The sequence below is a fragment of the Chanos chanos genome, chromosome 2 (assembly GCF_902362185.1).
Source record: "Chanos chanos chromosome 2, fChaCha1.1, whole genome shotgun sequence".
In the NCBI taxonomy this organism is placed as follows: Eukaryota; Metazoa; Chordata; class Actinopteri; order Gonorynchiformes; family Chanidae; genus Chanos; species Chanos chanos.
In genome coordinates, this window is record NC_044496.1 from 1,256,938 (window position 1) to 1,280,000 (window position 23,063).

General features: G+C 42.3%; 3 protein-coding genes and 1 non-coding gene across 5 annotated transcripts; 3 read left to right on the plus strand and 1 right to left on the minus strand.

The window, feature by feature from the left end:
• Window positions 1–318: 318 nt before the first annotated feature.
• On the plus strand, window positions 319–5,940 carry LOC115830295 (troponin I, fast skeletal muscle-like). The gene is made up of 7 exons (XM_030794443.1): window positions 319–370; window positions 3,734–3,766; window positions 4,280–4,316; window positions 4,459–4,587; window positions 5,106–5,195; window positions 5,283–5,459; window positions 5,843–5,940. The coding sequence occupies exons 2-7, from the start codon at window positions 3,759–3,761 to the stop codon at window positions 5,930–5,932; spliced, it is 531 nt and encodes a 176-aa protein (XP_030650303.1). The 5' UTR covers window positions 319–370; window positions 3,734–3,758; the 3' UTR covers window positions 5,933–5,940.
• On the minus strand, window positions 4,136–4,209 carry trnat-agu (transfer RNA threonine (anticodon AGU)). The gene has a single exon. It is a non-coding gene; the product is annotated as a tRNA-Thr (tRNA).
• A 4,364-nt stretch (window positions 5,941–10,304) lies between the features above and the next one.
• On the plus strand, window positions 10,305–12,170 carry LOC115829247 (troponin I, fast skeletal muscle-like). The gene is made up of 6 exons (XM_030793310.1): window positions 10,305–10,312; window positions 10,512–10,605; window positions 10,849–10,977; window positions 11,321–11,410; window positions 11,532–11,708; window positions 12,081–12,170. Exons 1-6 carry the CDS (start codon window positions 10,305–10,307, stop codon window positions 12,168–12,170), a joined length of 588 nt encoding a protein of 195 aa, XP_030649170.1.
• Window positions 12,171–14,682: 2,512 nt separating this feature from the next.
• Window positions 14,683–17,628, plus strand: LOC115804279 (troponin I, fast skeletal muscle-like). 2 transcript variants are annotated; one of them, XM_030764622.1, is made up of 6 exons: window positions 14,683–14,690; window positions 14,926–14,962; window positions 15,766–15,894; window positions 16,291–16,380; window positions 16,882–17,062; window positions 17,546–17,628. In XM_030764622.1, the coding sequence occupies exons 1-6, from the start codon at window positions 14,683–14,685 to the stop codon at window positions 17,626–17,628; spliced, it is 528 nt and encodes a 175-aa protein (XP_030620482.1). The 2 variants fall into 2 exon arrangements, with proteins under 2 accessions (XP_030620482.1, XP_030620481.1); XM_030764621.1 differs by having other exon boundaries at window positions 16,882–17,058; window positions 17,539–17,628.
• Window positions 17,629–23,063: the final 5,435 nt, after the last annotated feature.

The window sequence follows — 23,063 nt, forward strand, 5'->3', positions numbered from 1 at the left end:
GCAGGTAACCCTGCCTCTCTGAACCGCTGCATTTCCCTTTTGAGGAGGTAAGACTAATAATTTAGCTCCTAGTTGGGATTAATGCCCAGTTGCCCTCATTCATGTCAGACACCCAGGACCTGCTACGTAAATATGTAATAAAAGAAGAATAACAGTGTTGAAGGGAGGAGGTTATTTATACTGGGGAGGCAGGGAGGTGGGGATAGCTTTTCAGCCGCTCGCTGGGCCATTGGTCTGGGAAGTGGTCCAATGCCATACAGAGATACACAGAATTCTGCTGAATCATCATAGAATGTCATTAAAACCCTCTTTGCATTACAGACGCCTGGTGCAGTCCCAAGTTTGCTCTGTTCGCGGGAATCTCTCATAGGTGAGACCTTCTGTGTGTGTCAGTTTTCACTCTGCTGTACGTCAGGGACAGGAGCTGCTCTGTACGCAGTTCACTGCCTCTTTTTTCAAACATCTCATTTCAACTCGTGTCTCTGTCTGAAATGAGCGATGAGTCTGTGGGTCATGGTAAACTGTGGAGTCAAAGCCACAGTGTTTGTGCTCTTACTGTGAGTCAGTGGGTCATGGTAAACTGTGGAGTCAAAGCCACAGTGTTTGTGCTCTTACTGTGAGTCAGTGGGTCATGGTAAACTGTGGAGTCAAAGCCACAGTGTTTGTGCTCTTACTGTGAGTCTGTGGGTCATGGTAAACTGTGGAGTCAAAGCCACAGTGTTTGTGCTCTTACTGTGAGTTTGACTGGATACTGTGGTAGTTCAGTAATGCATCTCCAGTGTGATGGATTTAATAGAGTTATTACTAAACCCAGTGCGACATCTGTTATGACTCTCAAATTAAATTGCATTTTGTATGCGTTGTTCTAGGGGAATAAATAAAGTTTAACGCTATTTTATACATTTCACAAGTATGTTTGATGAATTAATAGTAATAATTCATCAATAGTAAAAAAAATGGCATTATTTAAAATAGAGAGTCTTTAGGTTTTTATTTAACAGATCCATTGGTGTCATTGATGAAAAGAAATCTGTGCAGTGGCATTTAAAACCCGGTGCTCATGCAGTGGGTGAAATGTGCAGATTTGATGTGTGATCTGATGAATCATTTCATCAGTCAGACTCTCAGTGTGTTTCTCAGTGTGTTTCTCAGTGTGTTTCTCAGTGTGTCTCTCAGTGTGTTTCTTAGTGTGTTTCTCAGTGTGTCTCTCAGTGTGTTTCTCAGTGTGTTTCTCAGTGTGTCTCTCAGTGTGTTTCTCAGTGTGTTTCTCAGTGTGTCTCTCAGTGTGTTTCTCAGTGTGTCTCTCAGTGTGTTTCTCAGTGTGTTTCTCAGTGTGTTTCTCAGTGTGTTTCTCAGTGTGTCTCTCAGTTTGTTTCTCAGTGTGTCTCTCAGTGTGTTTCTCAGTGTGTTTCTCAGTGTGTCTCTCAGTTTGTTTCTCAGTGTGTTTGAGGATGAGAGGAGAGGGGATGGAATAGTGGTTTAAATAAAGAAATATCGTCAGTGAAAATCGGGAGAGAGTTTGTGTATGAACACAGTTCTCATATTTTTTCCTCTGCTGGTGTTCTCGCTGTTTGAGGAGATTTTGCTGTGGAAATTTTGTGTTAAAGGATTAGTAACCATGGAGAATGGAAATACGGTAGATATAATTTTTTGTTTGTTTTGGGAATGAAACGCTGGATTATGAAGGACACATGTCTGATGCTGGATTGAGCGGATTCCACGATAAACGTGAGAATGTGTGTGATGGGTGCGAGCGTTTTGAGTTTCGTGTATTTCAGCAGGGGCACAACGCTCCAGCTGCCAGACCTGATGAATGCACAGACTCATGATAAATTCCTCTAAGGCTTGAATGCCAGTGTATACACTTATCTCTGACACATGTGAAACACGACACTGGCTGTGCAGGGCTGCAGGTGCTGCCCCAGACTGCCTACTGTCTCTGCCAGTTTAAATCTTGAAGATGGTCTCAGATAGTTCTTTAAAATTTTCTGTTTTTTGAGGAGCTGAAAGAAAAGGATGAACAGAAGAATGAACAGAGACAAAAACATTTAAAATACCTCGAGATGTACTGAAAAAATATAAATAGGAGTTATTTTGTCCTCAAAGAAAATTCTACTTGCTTCCATCTTAAGGTCAAAGTACAAATGTTTCAGGTTCTGATTTTTTAGAATGTTTCTTTGTAAGACACAAAACTTCACAGTAGAAATGACAGTTCTCATATGTATTTCAAAACAGGTCGTAGTTGTTAACAATCCTCCCTGTTTGCTGTCACTCATGTCTGCTGGCTCTATTTTAGGAATATTCACTTTCAGTAAGTTATCAGTCACTGTCATTACTGTAAAGTATTATGTCAGTTGGTAACAGTAACCCCACTCACACATTCAGCTTTATCTGTAAATGTTCCGGCAATTTTCTGGAATAGGATCACGTGTGAATGTGAGCCAAACTCAAAATTCTGGACAAGTTGATCCAGTAATTTTCTGGAACAAGAATTAATAACTTTTCTGGAAAAGTTATGGATAGACTTAAGCGTGAACTATGCTGTAAAGTCAGTTAAACAAAAACTAGCGAACTGGAGAACTCAGTATTATGTATAACAGCATCAGCTGTTTGCAAAATGTCTTATAAATTAATGACATGTGTCTTTTGCTACATAAATTAAACTTCACATTCTGCCTCTCTGAGATTTTCATGTAATTTGTGTGCACACTTGTCCTTGTTAATCTTCCAGGAATTTGGCAATTTTATGGGGTGTGCAAGCGTGAAAGGGGGGGAAATGCAGGAAATTTTTATCTGACAATGTCCTTGGTCTTATGTGTGTAAGGGGTATTTCCCAAATATTGCAGTGCGACATGGTTTTCCACCCATCTGATTGGCTGTTTAAAATCTTCCCCCATTATCTGTCTGTGCCTTTGATAAATTCAGTGGAGGGACTGGTGTGTGACTCCCTCTGGTGTACGGTGTTGCATGTGTCTGGTGAATGGTTCTTTCTGCTCAGGAGTGTAGCATATGAATGAGTGCCCGCTGAGAGCGGTCCGGCAGTGTGAGTAAATCCTCTTCTTCATCTGTGATTAATGTGGGCTGCTACAGGCTCTTGATTAGAATGGGTGTAAGTAAATGGGTGGACCAGCTGGGGGCGCTGATGCACACTGGTGTCAGGTTTTGTCACTGACTCCAACCATAAACCCGACTGGCCGTAAACCCAGTCTGAGTCCTGGTGTGAGACTAACACTGAGAGTGCAGGTGATGACAGAGGAAAGACAAACAGTACACACTGACGGACCAGGACTCCCACCAGTTTAAACTGGTTTTATACAGTTCTCTGGGAAAAAAGCTTAAGGAACAGACTCCCAGTTTTAATTATCTGCACTCTCAGATGTTCCTCAGATTCATGTTCTGCTTTCAGTAGTTTATGTCAGTAGTTTATATAACTGCTTTCAGTAGTTTATGTCAGTAGTTTATATAACTGCTTTCAGTAGTTTATGTCAGTAGTTTATATAACTGCTTTCAGTAGTTTATGTCAGTAGTTTATATAACTGCTTTCAGTAGTTTATGTCAGTAGATTATATAACTGCTTTCAGTAGTTTATTTCAGTAGTTTATATAACTGCTTTTAGTAGTTTATTTCAATAGTTTATATAACTGCTTTCAGTAGTTTATTTGTATGTTTTTTTCCCTTTAGTGTCTCAGTTTGATACATAATCTCATTTTTATTTGTGTATCTCTCCTAACAGTGTGTGACACAGACAAACTGCCACCATGTCTGAGTAAGTGATCCATCTGTGTGTTTGTCGTGTGTCTGAGACGTCTCTCTGTCCTTCACATGAACACAGTTTACCTCACAGGACAGGTCCACAGGAGCATTAACCCCACATCTGCAGACAATGCATATTACTACTGCCATTCACTCTCTCTCTGTTTCCAACACAATTCCTCTAAAGCAGCGAGATATTAAAGTTAAAGTCTCTGTGACTGCACACACACACTGTGAACAGTGAATTTGTCTCTGCATTTAACCCATCCAACACACCAGTAGTGAACACACAACAGATGCAGGAGCAGTGGGCAGCATTCAGGTTAGGTGCCTCGCGCAAGGAATCAAACCAGCAACCTTCCAGTTCTCTAACCTAGTAATGAGGCACTGCTGGGATTCGAACCCAGGATCTCCTGTTTACTAGACAGGCGCTTTGACCAACTTAGCCACAGCACCTTCTGTTAATCTCCTGTTACTGATCTGCTGCTTCAGTGTCAGCCCTAAAATATTCTTCTCTCTCCCACAGGAAGAAGATGACCTCAAGCCGCAGGCATCATCTCAAGGTACAAACACGTCAACCAAACAAATATTAATATTCTGCCCTTGTGGATAAAAAACACATCATAAAATACACTGATTGTTTTTTATCGTTGTGGTTGTTTGTTTTTGTTTTTGTTTTTGACACCACGGTCACCTGTCTTCCAGAGTTTGATGCTTGCGATTGCTAAAGGTCTCCTGGAGGCGGAGGCGAAAGCGGCGGTGGAGGAGAGGGCCAATTACATGGAGGAGCACTGTCCCGAACTGTCTCTGCCGGGATCACTGCAGGAGCTGCAGGTACACCAGACCTCCACCAAAGCTCACGCCTTCACTCAGCACAAGTATTATCACCTCCTCTACTCACCTCCACAACACGTATGATGTTTACAGATGAATAAACGCATTTCTGTGAGCACTATGTTTATGTCACACTGATTTAGTTCCAAATATAGCCACTGGAGGTCGCTAGTTCCCCATGTTCGCTTTCCACTTTAATTTTCAACGTGTTCTGTCATTCAAAAAAGTTACAAACATGATGGCTGATTAGTGTCCTGGTTAAGATGGTGACTTTAATTCTCTACACGACCATTTTAGTGCCATTTCAACTAGTCTTATTTTGCAAACAACTGTGTAAAACTACCAAAAAACACCATGTAGTTGATACAGGTGCATATTTTCAAAACGTCTCAGGGGCATAAGAGCGTTATGTTAAAATTATGTCAATTTTTACATTTATTTACTCTGTTTTTGTCTGATATATATTTTTACCTACCTTGCGTTAGGTAAAAATGTCAATTATTTCATTTTTTTTTCAGGAACTGTGCAAAAAGCTCCATCAGAACATAGATGTGGTAGACGAGGAGAGATATGACATGGCTGCCAAGGTCGCCAAGACAGACAAAGAGGTCATGACCGTATTTGGTTTTTTCTTGATCAAACTCTCTTGAGGTTGGGGTGAACAGTCTTCCTACAGCTCTGATTTCTCTGCGTAGATTGAGGATCTGAGGATGAAAGTGCAGGATCTGAAGGGCAAGTTTAAGAAGCCCACACTGAAGAAGGTGCGCATGTCTGCTGATGCTATGCTGCAGGCTCTCCTGGGCTCCAAACACAAAGTGTCCATGGATCTGAGGGCCAACCTCAAACAAGTGAAAAAGGAGGTGAAAGAGGAGGTGGGTGTGGCTTTCTCTTCCGCTGTAGACGTCACGGCCACTCACAGAGAAGTGTCATAAAACGTAATGTCATTTGCTGAGTTGGTTCAGTGACACACAGGACTCAGATTAAACATCAGATGTAGGGACACATATGAGGAACTCTAATAAGTGTGTATAAATGTAACCACATCTTGATCATTTTGTAGTACTCACAAAACAGCTTTACCATGTTCTGATATCAACTGCCTGCTGGGATGTTTTCTTCTCAGTTTTAAGGTTTGGGAACATTTGCTCCTGACGGTGTACAAAAGGCATATGTGCAGAAGAGTAGATGTCACAGTAGACCTTTAGATCTGGAAACCTCCCTGATTTGGGATTTTCTTGGTGCTTTGCCTTTGCAGGATAAAGAGGCTGTTGGCGACTGGCGTAAGAACATCGAGGACAAGGCTGGCATGGACGGCAGGAAGAAGATGTTTGAGTCTGAGGCTTAAATTCGCTGTTTCAGTTCTCAGCTGGTTCCTGTTAGACACACTGTTTTTTCTGCCATGCCAACCCATGCGCAGGCACCAATGAACTGTAATGTACAGAAAAAAAAGGGAAGTTAATTGTAGTTAATGTGGCATTAATGTCTGCTCCTTATGGAGGCTGTCGAGGAGATTGAGGTGATTGTTTACTGAAGAGAAATCAGGATTTTCTGAAACTCATGCAGTGCCACAATTCATTCAATAAATCATCTGAAGGAAAAAAAAAGTTTTAAAGCTCTTTTGTGTCCCTCTTACTCTTTTCACATATACATACAGATACTTCATTTGAATTCTAATGCCATAATCCCATAGTTGTCTCACTTCACACATACCTCTGACTTAAACCTATTCAAGGAAGTAACGAGATCACATGATTTACACCGAACTGATTCACAAACACACAACACAATCTGTTTTGATTATACACACACAAACACGCAACACACAACTGATTCACAAACACACAACACAAACTGTTTTGATTATACACACACAAACACACAACTGATTCACAAACACACAACACAATCTGTTTTCATTACATTACCTTACATTGCATTTGTTTAGCTGACGCTTTTATCCAAAGCAACTTACAAGCGGGGAAACAATTCAAGCTCCAGTTATACATGGTTTTTGACAGCACACGTGATCCTTGCTTTACCGTTGACTGATGTAGGTGTACTAACATTTCTATAGGCTGTAGTAAGTGCAGTGTTGTAACTAGCTGGGCAGTGTTATGGAGAGCAGAGTGATGTAAAACATGATAACTCTAAAAGGATGCTGTGTGACTGTTACTGAATGATGAGGATGAAGTCAGGTCATAGCTGTGTGTTAGGATAAGCCAGGCCAGCTGGGCTATGGAGATGATGGATGATAGATGATGGCGACACTGTGAAAATGTGTATCTTAGACTTTTTTCTACTTCTAAAGATCTTTTTTTCAGGAAAGTTTCACGTCTGCAGGGTTTGTCGTGGGACACAAATCAACACAGCTCAAGATATGAATAAAACCTGGACTTCAAACAACTCAGATCTAGAAAGATGTCATTGATGTTTGTATTGAAAATTCTGATGTACTGACCTTTGTCTGATTGATTATTTATTTGACTATTGATCATTTTTCTATAATCTGCAGCTTTATGTTAAGAATGAGGACTCAGGATGTGAGTAGAAGAGATGACACACACCAGCCGTCCTGATGTTTCCCACATCTCACAGGATCTCCACAGCCCGTCTGAGATCCACGCTGTCACAGCCTGTCTGAGATCCACACTGTCACAGCCCCGTCTGAGATCCACTCTGTCACAGCCCGTCTGAGATCCACACTGTCACAGCCCCATCTGAGATCCACACTGTCACAGCCCCGTCTGAGATCCACACTGTCACAGCCCGTCTGAGATCCACACTGTCACAGCCCGTCTGAGATCCACACTGTCACAGCCCGTCTGAGATCCACACTGTCACAGCCCCGTCTGAGATCCACACTGTCACAGCCCCGTCTGAGATCCACACTGTCACAGCCCCGTCTGAGATCCACACTGTCACAGCCCCGTCTGAGATCCACACTGTCACAGCCCGTCTGAGATCCACACTGTCACAGCCCCGTCTGAGATCCACACTGTCATGGCCCCGTCTGAGATCCACACTGTCACAGCCCCGTCTGAGATCCACGCTGTCACAGCCCCATCTGAGATCCACACTGTCACAGCCCGTCTGAGATCCACACTGTCACAGCCCGTCTGAGATCCACACTGTCACAGCCCGTCTGAGATCCACACTGTCACAGCCCCATCTGAGATCCACACTGTCACAGCCCCATCTGAGATCCACTCTGGCACAGCCCGTCTGAGATCCACTCTGTCACAGCCCCGTCTGAGATCCACGCTGTCACAGCCCATCTGAGATCCACACTGTCACAGCCTGTCTGAGATCCACTCTGTCACAGCCCCGTCTGAGATCCACACTGTCACATCCCCATCTGAGATCCACACTGTCACAGCCCCGTCTGAGATCCACACTGTCACAGCCCGTCTGAGATCCACACTGTCACAGCCCCGTCTATCCACACTGTCACAGCCCCGTCTGAGATCCACACTGTCACAGCCCGTCTGAGATCCACACTGTCACAGCCCGTCTGAGATCCACACTGTCACAGCCCCGTCTGAGATCCACACTGTCACAGCCCGTCTGAGATCCACACTGTCACAGCCCGTCTGAGATCCACACTGTCACAGCCCGTCTGAGATCCACACTGTCACAGCCCCATCTGAGATCCACACTGTCACAGCCCGTCTGAGATCCACACTGTCACAGCCCGTCTGAGATCCACACTGTCACAGCCCGTCTGAGATCCACACTGTCACAGCCCCGTCTGAGATCCACACTGTCACAGCCCCGTCTGAGATCCACACTGTCACAGCCCCGTCTGAGATCCACATTGTCACAGCCCCGTCTGAGATCCACACTGTCACAGCCCCGTCTGAGATCCACACTGTCACAGCCCGTCTGAGATCCACACTGTCACAGCCGCGTCTGAGATCCACACTGTGTCCGCAGACAGGAGGAGAAGAGTGAGACATTGGGTCAGCCATCAGATATAGACACAGAGTACATGTAAGTAAACAAACAAACAGACCAACAAACAAAAACACACTATCACATTTGAGAACCCCAAATATCTCTAGGTCTTATAAAAGCCACTGTAGAAGTGAAAGGCGAGATTAAGAAAATTTAAACTCATCTCTTCCATTGCCACCACGTTTCAGAAGTCTTCATCTCACAGTGTTTTGATTAGGAGTTTTGGGTCAGGGTTCTTCTGTCTGACTGTAGTGAACAGTAGAAGGTTTCACTCCACTCTGCCCTGGGGTCACGCAGGCTAAATGACCACGACACATGTGTGGCCTGTGAGCTCAGGAGACAGTCCTGTTCCCACTACGACCGATATTCACTAAATCAGAGTTCTTTAAAGCGTTTCAGAGGAAAACACATTGACTCAATATTTGTCTGCCTGTGTTCATAGCAGTATCAGACCTTTGTATCCCAGTGGTGTGAATGATAGAATAGTGTGACTGCTTTGATTTACTTTGAACTTTTGGTCCTAATGCAATTTATAAAGGTGTATCAAACCAAAAGGGAACATCTAATATTTGGCTGATAGAGCAATTCGTGGCAGAACTGATTTGAGATCAGCTGAATATGGGTGAGAGGAATGGCTCTGAGGCCGACGTGAAGGGAATGTTTCAGTTCAGTCTGAGGACTGGCGTAAATCTGTAGAGAAATCTCAATATTTGAGTGATTTACGATTCAGGAAGGATATTTCAGGATCTGGCTTTGCCATTGGCCAAACTTAGATCCCAACACCATATGGAGAAAGTTGTTTTTTTGCTGAGTTGTCAGAAAAAACAGGCTATAAACCTTCCGAGTCTCTCCTATGCCTCTGGCCCACCAGTGTTCTTTTCACCTTTGTGAGAAAACAGTCTTCTTCTGGTCGTAACACTTCGGTAAGTTGAAGGCCGCCTCTCTGCCGTGCTGATCGGGAATGCAGTTAAATGTCACTTAATGCGTTAATCCAGCACACGCTCCTATTGTCATGTCTTCTGACTGACTGACTGGACTGACTGGTCAAAGGTCTATCTGAGGAGTAAGGGGCTTGGAGAACATAGGCTGTCAGGGGTTGTATGATACGGTGAGAGACGGAGAATCAGAGGTTCAGTGAGATTGTTAACATGACCATTTTGAGTAACATACTAAATGGTGCTTCCTAGAGCAACGTCCTGAAGTTAGAGATCTGAATATTTTTTTGTTTCTTTAAGATAAATGTCATGTAATCTATTTTAGGAGCTTGTATTTATGAGCTTCTCATTGCTTTGTAGGTTACAAAAATACCCTGAAACTGCAACACAAACTGTAATTAAAGTTTAGATAATTGCTATACTTCTTTTTTTTTTTTAGTTAATTAAGCTAATGTGTGTGTCTTCAGCATATACTGGATATTTTCCAGTCAAGCTGTATATTTATGGCACTATTAAGGAGAAAATGCCCACAGCACATGTAAAAACAGCTGATGTGTTTCACATTGGTAATGTTTGTTCTGAAACCATTTTCTCTATGTAGTGACCTGGTGTGCATTGAATGCTCTGACTGTCTGATTATGTAGAGCTTGTTTTAAATTCGTTTTGAAAGCTCAGGATCATGTTCTTGAGCTGACAGGAGATCAGTCTTTCAGGTCTGACTTTGGATTAGGTGTGGAAGGCCACTTTTACTCCTTAACACTGCAGTCAGTCAACTGAGAATCATGTCTCTCTTTTCAGCAGGGAGTGAACACAAATCCACTGGCCAGGATGTCTGAGTAAGTGTCTCTGGGGCTTTGAGATATTGTAATATAATTTAACACAAAGATAATGAGATATTGTATAATATATGAAACAATGTATTGTATAATGTGAATATGGTGAAATTCAGTTCACACAGGTATTTGTGAAGTGAAAGTTTTGCGTGTGACCAAAGTATTAGGGTTATAGCTCTGTGGTAAGAACAGCTTCAACCAGGTGGGAGAAGTTTATTAAACTTGACTTTAAAATTCCATCTCCTCTCCACCACAACAGGAAAAAGATGACATCAAGCCGCAGGCATCATCTGAAGGTACGGGCGGACGAGCTGTCAAATCTCTCATGTGTTCTCGTGACCTAAATAATGTGTTTACATACATACATAAGCAATATGCATCAGGAATTAAATCAGCGAACAAGCAAATGACTTCCTCATAACTACAATTCTATTTTTTTAATTATGCATTTTTTTTTTTGTTTTTAAATAATAAAACTCATGTGTTTAAATCCCGTTGGTTGAGTTTTACTGACGTTTGGAACTGGGTTTGTCCTGTAGAGTCTGTTACTCCAGATTGCCCAGTCTCTGCTGGAGGCAGAAGCGGCTGAAGCTGAGAATGAGAAAGAGAGGTACATGGAGGAGAACTGTCCCGAAATCTCTCTGCCAGGGTCCATGCAGGAGCTCCAGGTACGTCCACAGCACCAAGTCAGTTACAGCCAAAACCAGAAACCCGTCACTGCTTACAACTGCATCAAACAGCTTCATCCAGAACTGACCGCTCAGACTCAGGACGGCTGCACTTTAACTACCATGCTGACGCTGAAGAAGTCAGTTGTTTAATTAATGATAACACAAATATGAATCTCGTTTAATTAATGATAACACAAACATGAATCTCGTTTAATTAATGATAACACAAATATGAATGTCGTTGCAGACTACATGGACGACTAAGTTTTAATGCTAAATTTGTAGTTGTTCCTGTGATTTTGATAATTTGCTGAGACTGCTTGTGAACCTCGTTCACCAGGACTTGTGCAAAAAGCTTCACCAGAAGATCGACGCGGTGGACGAGGAGAGATATGACATGAGCGCAAAAGTGGTGAAGACAGACAAGGAGGTAAACGCCACGACACGATTCCATCACTTTGACCATGATGCAGCCCCCTGCTCTGTGTCCTAAAATCACACAGGGAGCTCCTTCCCAGGTCAACACAGCCTCTCTCTGCTCTCCATAACAGATTAATGACCTGAAGATGAAAGTTGTTGAGCTGAAGGGCAAGTTTAAGAAGCCAGCCCTGAAGAAGGTGCGCATGTCTGCTGATGCTATGCTGCAGGCTCTCCTGGGCTCCAAACACAAGACCTCCATGGATCTGAGGGCCAACCTCAAACAAGTGAAGAAGGAGGTGAAAGAGGAGGTGGGTGTGGTATTTTACTGGATGTCCTAATATGGGCGTGTGTTATGTGTGTGTTATACAGTATTGAGAGAACAGAATTATACACATTCCATATCACAAACAGTGTTTCTTCCTTCTAACTGCTGTTATTCGATTCCATTTGAACTTACACACAAACTTAGTAACAGAATGGAAAGGGTTTTTTTCCCCAGTTTTCTTACATATGTCAGTTTACACAATGTGTTCTACATGAAATATTATACATCTTGGCAAAAAACGTGTACATTTTTATTCACTAATTGCAGGAATGTTTCATTTAAATTTTGCTTTGAGGAAGAATCTGGCGTCACATCGTGTCTTATTTTCATGTTTTCCCACTGTGTTTCTGTACAGGAGAAAGAGGCTGTGGGTGACTGGCGTAAGAACATCGAGGACAAGGCCGGCATGGACGGCAGGAAGAAGATGTTTGAGACCGACGCCTAAATGGATCCTGCTTTCAGTCCTCCTGCGAGAAAACACCCTCCTGTTTGACGGATACAACCATGTAACCAATGCCGAACTGTCTCAGATTTCCATACAGCTGGGTTCTGTCATAACGCCAAAAAAAAAAAAAAAATACTCCTCAGTGCCGATGAACTCCCCCAAATAAACAGCAAGATGGAATAAAGTCATTTTCGTTTTGTTCTGCATGAAGTTTTGCATATGAAATGAATGTCACAGGGTTGGGTTTCGTGGCGTTCCGCAGCACAAATGAGTGCCCCATTTCCATTCCTGTTTCAAATGCTGAACGGTTAACGTTGCTAGCAGGAGATTCACAGAAAGCTGTGAAGCCCTGGCCACTGTGAGACCGAATGTGACGCGGTGTGTCATTTCCCACCTGTTTAGCATTTTGGAGTGCAGCAGAAACATCAATAAACACGACCGTTATAGATCCCAACAGGTGTGAAAACACAGGGACCCTGTGCAACCACAGATCCGAAGCACCCTGTTTTTATCTCTCTGTTTTTCTCTCTCTCTCTCTGTTTTTATCTCTCCTGTCTTTCCTCAGTCTGTCCACTCTCTTCTCTTCTTCTTCATTTGTAAAGAGATTTCATTCAAATCATTTGAATTAAAAGACAAGAAAACTGAGCTATAAACTTGCAGAAATCCTTCATATTAGGGAAGTTTGTGAAGAGGTTTTTATGTTCTCTGTGTGCTGGTTATTGAGACAGACAGAGTGCATCTCACACACATCTAACAAATGAAAACCCAGTGAGCGCTATCAAAGCGCCAGGCTTGTTATTGTGCTAATCACAAAAAATGCTGTGTGTGGGGATATTTCTGAAACCAGTGGGAGTGAGAGGATGGTATTTCAGGAGCCTGTCAGCCCACTGGTTTCACTGGAGGGATGGACTTCCATAAACAGAACAGAGGAGAGCAGGCTCGGTGGGCTCGGGTGACTATATATACCAGTATAGAGTTACCGCTCTCACTGGCTCACTGGGATCACTCGGCCGTTCATTAAGCCCTGGCCCCTCTACCTCTTCCTCCTCTTCGTTGACAGGTGAGATTCACTCCGTTTCTCTTCTCGTTCTCCGGGGATACATGAACGCCAGACGGGCTTTCTGCCATATGCTCTGATACAGATCTGTGAGGGTGGTAATTACCTGTGTTAACTAGCAGAGGGGTTTTACTGAAACCTGAGGCCTGGCTTCACTGACATTTCAATGGGAGTTCAATAGAAAGAGAGTTTAACTAACAGGAGCAGAGAGTCTGATCAGATGACTTTCTCCCAAAGCCTGCTGTCAGGAGCAGCCCTGCGTCGTGCCTTCTCTGTGTCTGTGTTTGTGTTTGTGTTTATTTTTTGTTTTTGTGTTTGTGTTTGTGTGCATTGTGTTGGGTTTGGGACGTGTGTAGCCTGGCTCTGCTCTCCGTGGAAATGCCCAGAAAATGCTGTTGATTTCTTAGGCCTAATGACATCCAGTCTATACGCTCACTGTGTTTATAAACGTGAGAAGTTATGATCTCGTCCTCACGGAAAACATGAAGGTGGTGAGAGACTGTTCAGTTTTACCCCAGTAATGCTTGAAAATGTGGAATAATTCATAAATGAAAAGTATGTGTTACGTGACTTTGTGTGACATTTTCATATTAATGAGCTTTAAGACCGGTTTAAGCGTGTAAGACAGATTTAACTGTGTGTAAGACAGATTTAAGCATGTAAGACAGATTTAACTGTGTGTAAGACATATTTAAGCATGTAAGACAGATTTAACTGTGTGTAAGACAGATTTAATTGTAAGTACAGGTTTTATTGTGAAAAGCACACTGCTGTGAATGTTAACCATATAGAGACAGAATCAATGTCATTCTATATGAGTAGAAACAGAGATATAAAGAGGTTTAAACATTTTCTCATCTTCACTATTCTGTCGGCATCACATTAGACAAAACATCTCAAACTTTTAAACTGTCTGTAGGGTCCTCTGTATGGACAATTTATTTATACGACAAATATTATACTCTTCTGACTGTTTTTCCATCCTTCGCTTTTCAATGTTATTTTCAGTGTTATTTCTGGTCATTTCACCTCAGAGCAGAATAATGAAAGTAATGGAGATGATCAGGTCACTCCACAGGCCATAAACGTGTAGCGTGCAGGGTATGTCTGCTGAGAGGCGTAGGGACGCCTGAGGAATTTGGCAGGGTCGCGCTGCTCTTTGTGTCACGCCTTGGAGCCGCTGAGGACATTGTTGAGAAGGCAGGCCTATGATCAGCTGCTGTGGTTTCAGATGTTGGTGATCCCTAAAAGAGCAGCACTGGACAACTGCTCCATCCACACCCTACCCAAATATAGACATAAGCTCCGTTTGTTCGGGAGTCATGCACTTTACTGTCAAATGAATCACTCCTTGTGGTTCAGGGCAGCCTTCGCTGGTTCTGAGTGTAAGTTACAGATAATCACACAATTCTTTTATTCTTCTTACAGAGGGACTGACACTAAAAATTGGCCAAGATGTCTGAGTAAGTGTTGGTTTATGTAAAACAACCCCCTGTGTTTTGCAGTGTAGGATTAAACACTATCAGATAAATGATCATGTTACATTACACAATTACTACTGTTTTATTACACAGAACTAAATCATTTTCAAAATCTATTTTCCATTTATTTCGTTTATTCACTTGTCTAAATTTCCCAGGTTTACATGTATAGTTGAGTTATGCTCACTGAGTGAATAAACTGTGTCTTTTTCTAAAGGAAAAAAATGACATCCAGCCGCAGGCATCACCTGAAGGTAATCATTCCTTCTCTGCTTCAGTACAAACTCAGAATGACTGATAATTAACACAGAGAGACAGATAATAAAGACAGACAGACAGACAGACATTATAAAGACAAACAGACAGATAATAAAGACAGGCATCACCTCAAGGTAATCATTCCTTCTCTGCTTCAGTACAAACTCCGACGGACTGATAATTAACACAGAGAGACAGATAATAAAGACAGACAGACAGACAGACAGACATTATAAAGACAAACAGACGGATAATAAAGACAGACGGATAATAAAGACAGTCAGATAATTAACACAGACAAACAGACAGATAATAAAGACAGACAGATAATAAAGACAGACATATGGATAATAAAGACAGACAGATAATAAAGACAGACATATGGATAATAAAGACAGACAGATAATAAAGACAGTCAGATAATTAACACAGACAGATAATAAAGACAGACACATAATAAAGACAGACCGACATTATAAAGACAGACAGATGGATAATAAAGAGAGACAGATGGATAATAAAGTCAGACAGACAATTAACACAGACAGACAGAAAGACAGATAATAAAGACAGACCAACATTATAAAGACGGACAGATAATAAAGACAGTCAGATAATAAAGACAGACAGACAGACACATAATAAAGACAGCCCGACATTATAAAGACAGACAGATGGATAATAAAGTCAGACAGATGGATAATAAAGACAGACAGACAGACAATTAACACAGACAGAGAGACAGACAGACAGATAATAAAGACAGAATGGTAATTCTGCGCTGTATTCTGTGTTTCAGAGCCTGATGCTCCAGATCGCTCAGGGTCTGCTTGAGGCTGAAGCGGCTGAAGCTGCCCAAGAGAAGGAGAGATACATGGAGGAGAACTGCCCCGATCTCTCTCTCCCAGGGACCATGCAGGAGCTCCAGGTTGAACGCCCATGTCTTCTGTTTGACTCTCACGTTGTCTTATTGTCCAGGTTCTTCTGTCTGCCCTGTAATGTCATCTGATCACAGACTGAGGTTTCCCACTGTGTCCAGTGACATATTGTGTCTCTGCTTTCTCCTGGGTTGCATTAACATAACACATCATCTGATCTGATACACTCAGAATAAATTACTTCAAAGATGAAGAAATTGCATTTTTACAGTTGAACATCATCAGCAATCTATAGCTGACGCTAATTTCTTTCTGGAAGAAACAGTGTTTTATTTCTGTATGTCAGTCCAGACAGGAAGGATGGTAAATGGAAGATATTGTGTTTTATTTGTTCATCATGGTGTTCTAAAATGGATTTAGTGTTAATATGAGCTGGTCTCCTGCAGGACTTGTGCAAAAAGCTTCACCAGCAGATTGATTCTGTTGACGAGCAGAGATACGACATGGAGAGCAAAGTGGTCAAATCCAACAAAGAGGTAAAACCCTATCAGCAACCTCACAACCTCACAACCCCACAACCTGACAACCCCACAACCTCACAACCCCACAACCTCACAACCCCACAACCCCACAACCTCACAACCTCACAACCCCACAACCTCACAACCTCACAACCCCAAAACAAAGAGGTAAAACCCTATCAACAACCTCACAACCTCACAACCTCACAACCCCAAAACAAAGAGGTAAAACCCTGTCAACAACCTCACAACCTCACAACCTCACAACCCCAAAACAAAGAGGTAATGACAAATATTTACAACAACAAAACATATCAACAACACCCAACTCCCAACCACACAACTGTATCACACTGGTCTGCTAATGTCTCACCCATGGTTCTTATGCCTGAAAAACAACATTTACGCACATTTCCTCTTCTCCTCTGCATACAGTATTAAGTCCTACCACTCACGCTCATTCCTAATACACGTCTTAAGCTAAAAACTATTGATCCTGCTTTTTTCTTTATCCAGATCGAGGATCTTAAAATGAAAGTGCAGGATCTGAAGGGCAAGTTTAAGAAGCCAGCTCTGAAGAAGGTGCGCATGTCTGCTGATGCTATGCTGCAGGCTCTCCTGGGCTCCAAACACAAAGTGTCCATGGATCTGAGGGCCAACCTCAAACAAGTGAAGAAGGAGGTGAAAGAGGAGGTGGGTGTGGCTTTTCACTACACTCAACTGATATCAGTACAGTGGACATGGAAGCACCCTGGGGGCTTATGTAATGATGTAACAAATATGCTTATTTAAAGAAACACACCTTATTCAAATATACATGCTTTATTTAAATACACACACCTTACTTAAATATACACACCTTATTTAAATATACACACTTTATTTAAATATACACACCTTATTTAAATATACACACCTTACTTAGAAAAGTGCTCTCATAGACATTGAATGTAATTATTGTTAGAAAATAATGGAAATATGATAAAAGCTACTGAATCCATTGAATGTAATGAATTGGTGAATATAATGCATTACCACTGATCATAGACATTGATAACACGGCTGTTTGAGTTACAGTGTGAGCTACAGTATGAATTACAGTCTCAGTGCTCTGTTTGAGTATTTGTTGTGGTCTCTGGTAAAGTGATGTTTCTGTTTGTCTGACTCACGCAGGAGAAAGAAGCCGTGGGCGACTGGCGTAAGAACATCGAGGACAAGGCCGGCATGGACGGCAGGAAGAAGATGTTTGAGGCCGACGCCTAAGTTCATTTCCCGACTCATCAGAATCTATCCTGACCCATATTAAACCCATGATACTGTCCAGTTGATCTATCCTCTGTCAAGTTTCTCTGCTTACAGTAATGTGTTCTCTCTACTCATTCTGCTCCTCGATACACATTTTCAAGACAAGTTCCAGATTTCAAGACCTTGACCACAGAAAAATTCACATCCATTCAATCTTTAGTATGCTCAAAAATGCAGGCTGTAGATTGTTTGTTTTGCCATGTGTAAATGTTGTTTTTTTTTTGACTGAAAGAAAAACATTTTTATTAAATGTGTAGATAAAAATACTCACAAAAAGTAAACTCATGAATGATATAAGTTGACCATGTCACGCCATTTTATTGCTATGCTATGTTTATTTCCAAAACTTCAAAATTCAAAAACGCTGAATATATACATTGAGCTGTTTTACTATAGCGTATAACACGGAGTTATTTAAAGGTGAGCTCTAGCTGTATGTTCCATATCTCGAGTGTTCCCAGCAGTAACATCACGGCACACACTTCCAGAAACACCACTTGTGCCCACTCTCTCCCCGCCTGACACCCACAAAACCTCACATCAGGCCGAATTAGTGACGGGTGTAAAGTTTGCCCGCGGAGACGGATGGGGGGTGTCTCTCCACCACATCACTGACCTTACGAATCATTCCATTCAGTATTTCTGCCAAATGCATAAATGACAAAAAGTAGTTCACCCTGGAAAAGATCAGTGTCTTTCATCCTAACTCTAACCCTAACCCACCACTGAGGATCTCCTTCAGACGAACTTACAGGGTTGGACTGCTCTGTTTCTCATCTTTAATGTAAAAAGATGAGTGAAGAATAATGCTCATTGCTCATTAAATTTCCCTCGGGATGAATAATCTATCTATCTATCTATCTATCTATCTATCTATCTATCTATCTATCTATCTATCTATCTATCTATCTATCTATCTATCTATCTATCTATCTATCTATCTATCTATCTATCCTCGGAGGCTGTGTGAGCAGTCAGTTGACTTAGCGTGTCAGAGCCAATGAACAGATGTCAGTTCTTATGGCTGATGCCAGGGGCTACGTCAGAGGCTGAGATGAATCTATGAAGAGGCATGGGGTTTGTGGAAATACCAGTCAGAGCATAACATCCAAATAGGACAAAATGAAACCCCTGTATGGTTGATCAAATGTGTATAGATGACACACGAATATGGCTTGTCCTGCTGAACGTGGGTGGGACACCCTGGAGAAGCAGATCTCATCTCTTATGACCAGTGTGCTCTGGCAGCGTCTTTACATCATCTGACCACACGGTGGAGACAAATCATTAGACTAGATTGTTCATTCTTATTGCCTTCCAGTGTAAGCACTGACAACATGTCATTTAAGAGCAAAAATTCCCGTTTAATGAGAGGCTGATTTAAAATGATCTCAGTGGTGACATATGGTAATGATCTTGTCTGATCCCTGACCGGCTCTCTGTCTCTTTGTGTTACTCTGTCCTTTAACAGCTCTTTGATGTTATTAATTGTCATGTTGGCCAGTTGCATCATGCTGCGACAGAGACTGAAGTGTGGGTGTCTGGGTTGCCAGAACGTGGGATAGCTCCCCTCTGATCCGTGGCCCATGGAACTCCTTTTATGGTCATTCTGAGTTTGTTACCGCCTCACAGGTCTCCTAATCCCCCTGTCAGTCATTGCAGTCTGCCTGTCTTAAGTGACCTCATGTGGACAAAATCCCAGACTACATTTCCTAAGTATAACCGCTGAGGACAAGGCAGGGGAGGCAAGGCGGATTCCTGCGTGCTAACTTTGGAGCGACTGGCAACCCAGGAGTCTCTAACTGAGATGATCTTTATTCTCAGGACTCTCTGTAATGGGTTGTGTAATGTGATGGGAATATTTTTACAGTGAGTAAAATGCCAGCTGAGTTTACACAGATGGCATGGCTTGGTCTCATGTTCAATTGTGAACCCTATGAAGTGAATGTATGTGTTTTTCTGTTAGAAAGAGTCTGACTGGCGTCTTTTTGTTTTCAGTGTTAATGCACTTCAGGACATTGTCTACTCGTTTTGTATTCCTCAGTGCAGTCCGGTCCTTGATCGTGTTTTACATTCATCAAAACCATCCAATGCTTCTCTCCCCTTTCACTGCTCCCCCTCTTTAATAAGAGATGCTATTACTGTGGCGGCCAGTAGAGGTCGCCATAAACTGTGCAAAAACTGAAGAGCAACTTAATTAGTGCATTGTCCCCCCTGCCTCCCCCTACCCCCCGCCCCCCCCCCCCCCCCTCCCCCGCCCCCCTCTCCCTCTCTCACTCTCTTTCACTCACTACACTGAGACCCTCAGAGAAACAAAGACACCAAATACACTCACATCCGTTAAACTGCCAAAAAGTAGCTGTTTTGCTGTCTCAGTTTTTGGACTTGGGGTTTGAAATTAAAGGGCCATCGCACATAACATAAAGGTATTTCAAATACAATGAAAAATACTGACAGGTTTGACATGGAGGATGAATACTCAAAGATCCCCCTAATAAATTCACCCATATCATAAAACATGAAAGAAAACTGTGCAGTAGTTAGCCTCATAAAGACAGAGGGTACAGGTATTGAAAAAAGAGGCCTGAATTTTTTATAAGTAACTTCAGAAAATGGTTTAGTTTTAGGTTTACAGCCCCACATTATCATTCAAATGTTTCCAAACATTAAAACTGTTAAAACATAGCTTAGTAATTAAACTGTTTTTTTTCTTTTGGTATTGATGTGCCTGTTTCACCTATATTCACCTATATTTGACCTCATGGCCTCATGACCTCATGCTCAGTGTGGTTGTGATGGTTATATATTTGAATGACCTCATGACCTCAGAGTGGTTGTGATGGTTAGCAGTTGAGGTGGGTAATGCGTAAGCCGATATTTGTCGCGAAATAATGAGAAATCATGTGTCTTCAAATGTCCAATTTTGTGCTCATACACCTCAAACAAATAGCGCAGCGTTAGGTTCTGAGTCAGGGTAGAGGTTAAGATTAGGGGTTAGAGTGAGAAGTGCTGCTACGATGGGCCGAGAATATAGGCTCTAAATTTGCCCAGAGGACAATGGCGAACACCAAACTGAACCCCTGGTATACCCCCCAAGGGGCCCTGTCTCTCACCACAGGTTAGGGATGATGAGATCAGACGGGCGTGTGATGGTTACCTCACAGGAACGCAGAGATGAGGAGAACACATGTGTGGCCAAAAACTCCGCTCTGTGTTTAAATGGAGTTTTTAAGGAGCAATTACATGACAACACAGTTACGTAGATCCTTCAGTCTAAGTTGAGCTTAGCTCTGTGGGAACAACAATCCAAGTAACATAAGTAAAATGATCCATTTTTATCCTACCAGTCAATACATTCACTTCCTATGGAAACAGCTGAAAACTACAAATAATTGTTTGACATGAACTTTGAAATAGAATAATAATTATAATAATAATAAAACATCTTAAACAAGAATAATAATATCGTGTAATAATAATATCAGAAACTAAGAGACAAGGACAGAAATGAGCAGTGAACAAATTAACACTTACCTTAAAAGCCAGAGACATCACAGATAAGGAAACTATTAACTGCTTGTAGCAACAGGATGTATATATGAGTGAGGGCTTTGGTTAATTCCCCTACTGGCCAGCAGAGGGAGGTATGGCCCAGCAGACACCCCTGTCTGTGTCATGAGGTCCACCTGTGTCTTATTCATTTCCCACATTTCAAACTTGCGTCTGTTGTTTTGTGAGGCTCAGTCTTGGCATTTAGGCCAGTAACTTCTGTTTGCCTTTTCTTGTATCTCCACTATGTTTGGCTCCTTTGCCTGGCCTTTGGACTATGACTACTGCCTGTGTGTTTTGGACGTTTGCCTGATTTCTGACTAGATCTTTTGGCAGTGTTTGCCAAGAATTCGAGTAAAGCTTTTGTTTATAGTTTTTTTGACTTCTGACTCTTTTGTGATCTCTGCCCCTGGTTCTGTTCTGTGTTGGTGAGGCCATGATACCCAGCGGTTGGGATTTAGTTCTCTCCCATCACGGTCACGCTCTGAGTCTTGACTGAGGACCTGACTCCTAACCCGTATCTAAGCCAGTAAGTTATCTTAGTAACACACAATGAATTAGCTTTATTAGTTTCAGATCTACACAACCGCAGTTCTAAGCTCTAAATTTCCACCTTGGTCGATCAGGGACGGACCTTCCAAATGGTTAAGAGTTTGGGTTCAAGAATATTTTTCGTGTTTCGTCAGAATCACCCTTCAGGTAGACATACAGAGTATGAGAACAGCTGGTTTGAGTCAGGGTAACAGCCACAGTCAATGACATCACCTGGTAACCTCTACAATTTGATTAGTATACAACAGACCCTGAGGAGACCTCTAATGGCTTGGCTGATGCCTTCATACACTTGGGAAGGAACATCCCCTGGGCAGCGTAGAGCTGTAGGACTAGAGAATCCTGACTATTTCACTGAAATTTAGTTCTCAGCTCTTCATTGTGCATACCTCAGCATAAGGCCCAGTCTTTGGGAACATACATAAAAAAAACAAACAAAAAAACAAACAAACAAATAAACAAAACCCCCAAACCAGACAAGTCCATGACTTAGTAACTCAAAGAGCGGCTTGCGAGTGTTGACTTGGTATTTTTACATTCATGTGAAGTTGAGGTGGATGGATGTCAGATGCGGTCCGGTCTGAGAACGAAGGACTGCACCGTAAAAGCCACCGGCGGTTCAGTTCTGTGGTTTTGATGGTTTACAGAGCGTGGACAGGGATGGGGTGAAGGACGAGCTGAAACTTGACCTACGACCTCGACAGCTGTACTGTGGCTAGCACGAGCACGGCACATACACAAATGAGTGAAACTTAATAGACATCTTACTCAGTTCTAAAGAACAATTAGGAATATGATCCTCGTGGCTAATGAAGGGCAGTGCAGTGTGAGCAGACATCACGGTGTGTTTATCTCTAAAACACAGCCACACGCACATGTCTACTCTGTATGACATCACGGTTCACTGTCGTTCATACTTTGCCTCTGCCCTTTTCTACGGTGGAAAAAAAGACTTTTTACTCCAGTACAAACACAATGCCAAGGCAAATTACACGTCTGTGGCAAAATGAGACCACTCAGGGTTGCTCTCCAAGGGATTAAACTATCCCAGAGTTTTAAAGGCTTTAAAAGATTTTGTTTTATTGGCTTATGTCAATTGTAATTTCTATTGTAAATACCATATATTTAGGCACAATTGCGCTGTCTCTGCCACTGTCGCTACATGTGCCGTTTACAGAGAACACTGTTCTCCTGAGACACTGAGAATCACAGCGGGGACCTCACTGTGATGGCATAAAGTCGGTCTGTGCGCGGAGGAGCCTGGGCGAGAGGCAAAGCTTATCTGGAAATCA

Bases quoted from the DNA above. Each gene is read 5' to 3' on its own strand.
- LOC115804279 (XM_030764621.1), top strand. The intron at 16,381-16,881 runs GTAAAACCCTAT...TTCTTTATCCAG, and splicing joins TGGTCAAATCCAACAAAGAG to ATCGAGGATCTTAAAATGAA. The intron at 17,059-17,538 runs GTGGGTGTGGCT...TGACTCACGCAG, and splicing joins AGAAGGAGGTGAAAGAGGAG to GAGAAAGAAGCCGTGGGCGA.
- LOC115830295 (XM_030794443.1), top strand. The intron at 4,588-5,105 runs GTACACCAGACC...TTTTTTTTTCAG, and splicing joins GATCACTGCAGGAGCTGCAG to GAACTGTGCAAAAAGCTCCA. The intron at 5,196-5,282 runs GTCATGACCGTA...TTCTCTGCGTAG, and splicing joins TCGCCAAGACAGACAAAGAG to ATTGAGGATCTGAGGATGAA.
- LOC115829247 (XM_030793310.1), top strand. The intron at 10,978-11,320 runs GTACGTCCACAG...CTCGTTCACCAG, and splicing joins GGTCCATGCAGGAGCTCCAG to GACTTGTGCAAAAAGCTTCA. The intron at 11,411-11,531 runs GTAAACGCCACG...TCTCCATAACAG, and splicing joins TGGTGAAGACAGACAAGGAG to ATTAATGACCTGAAGATGAA.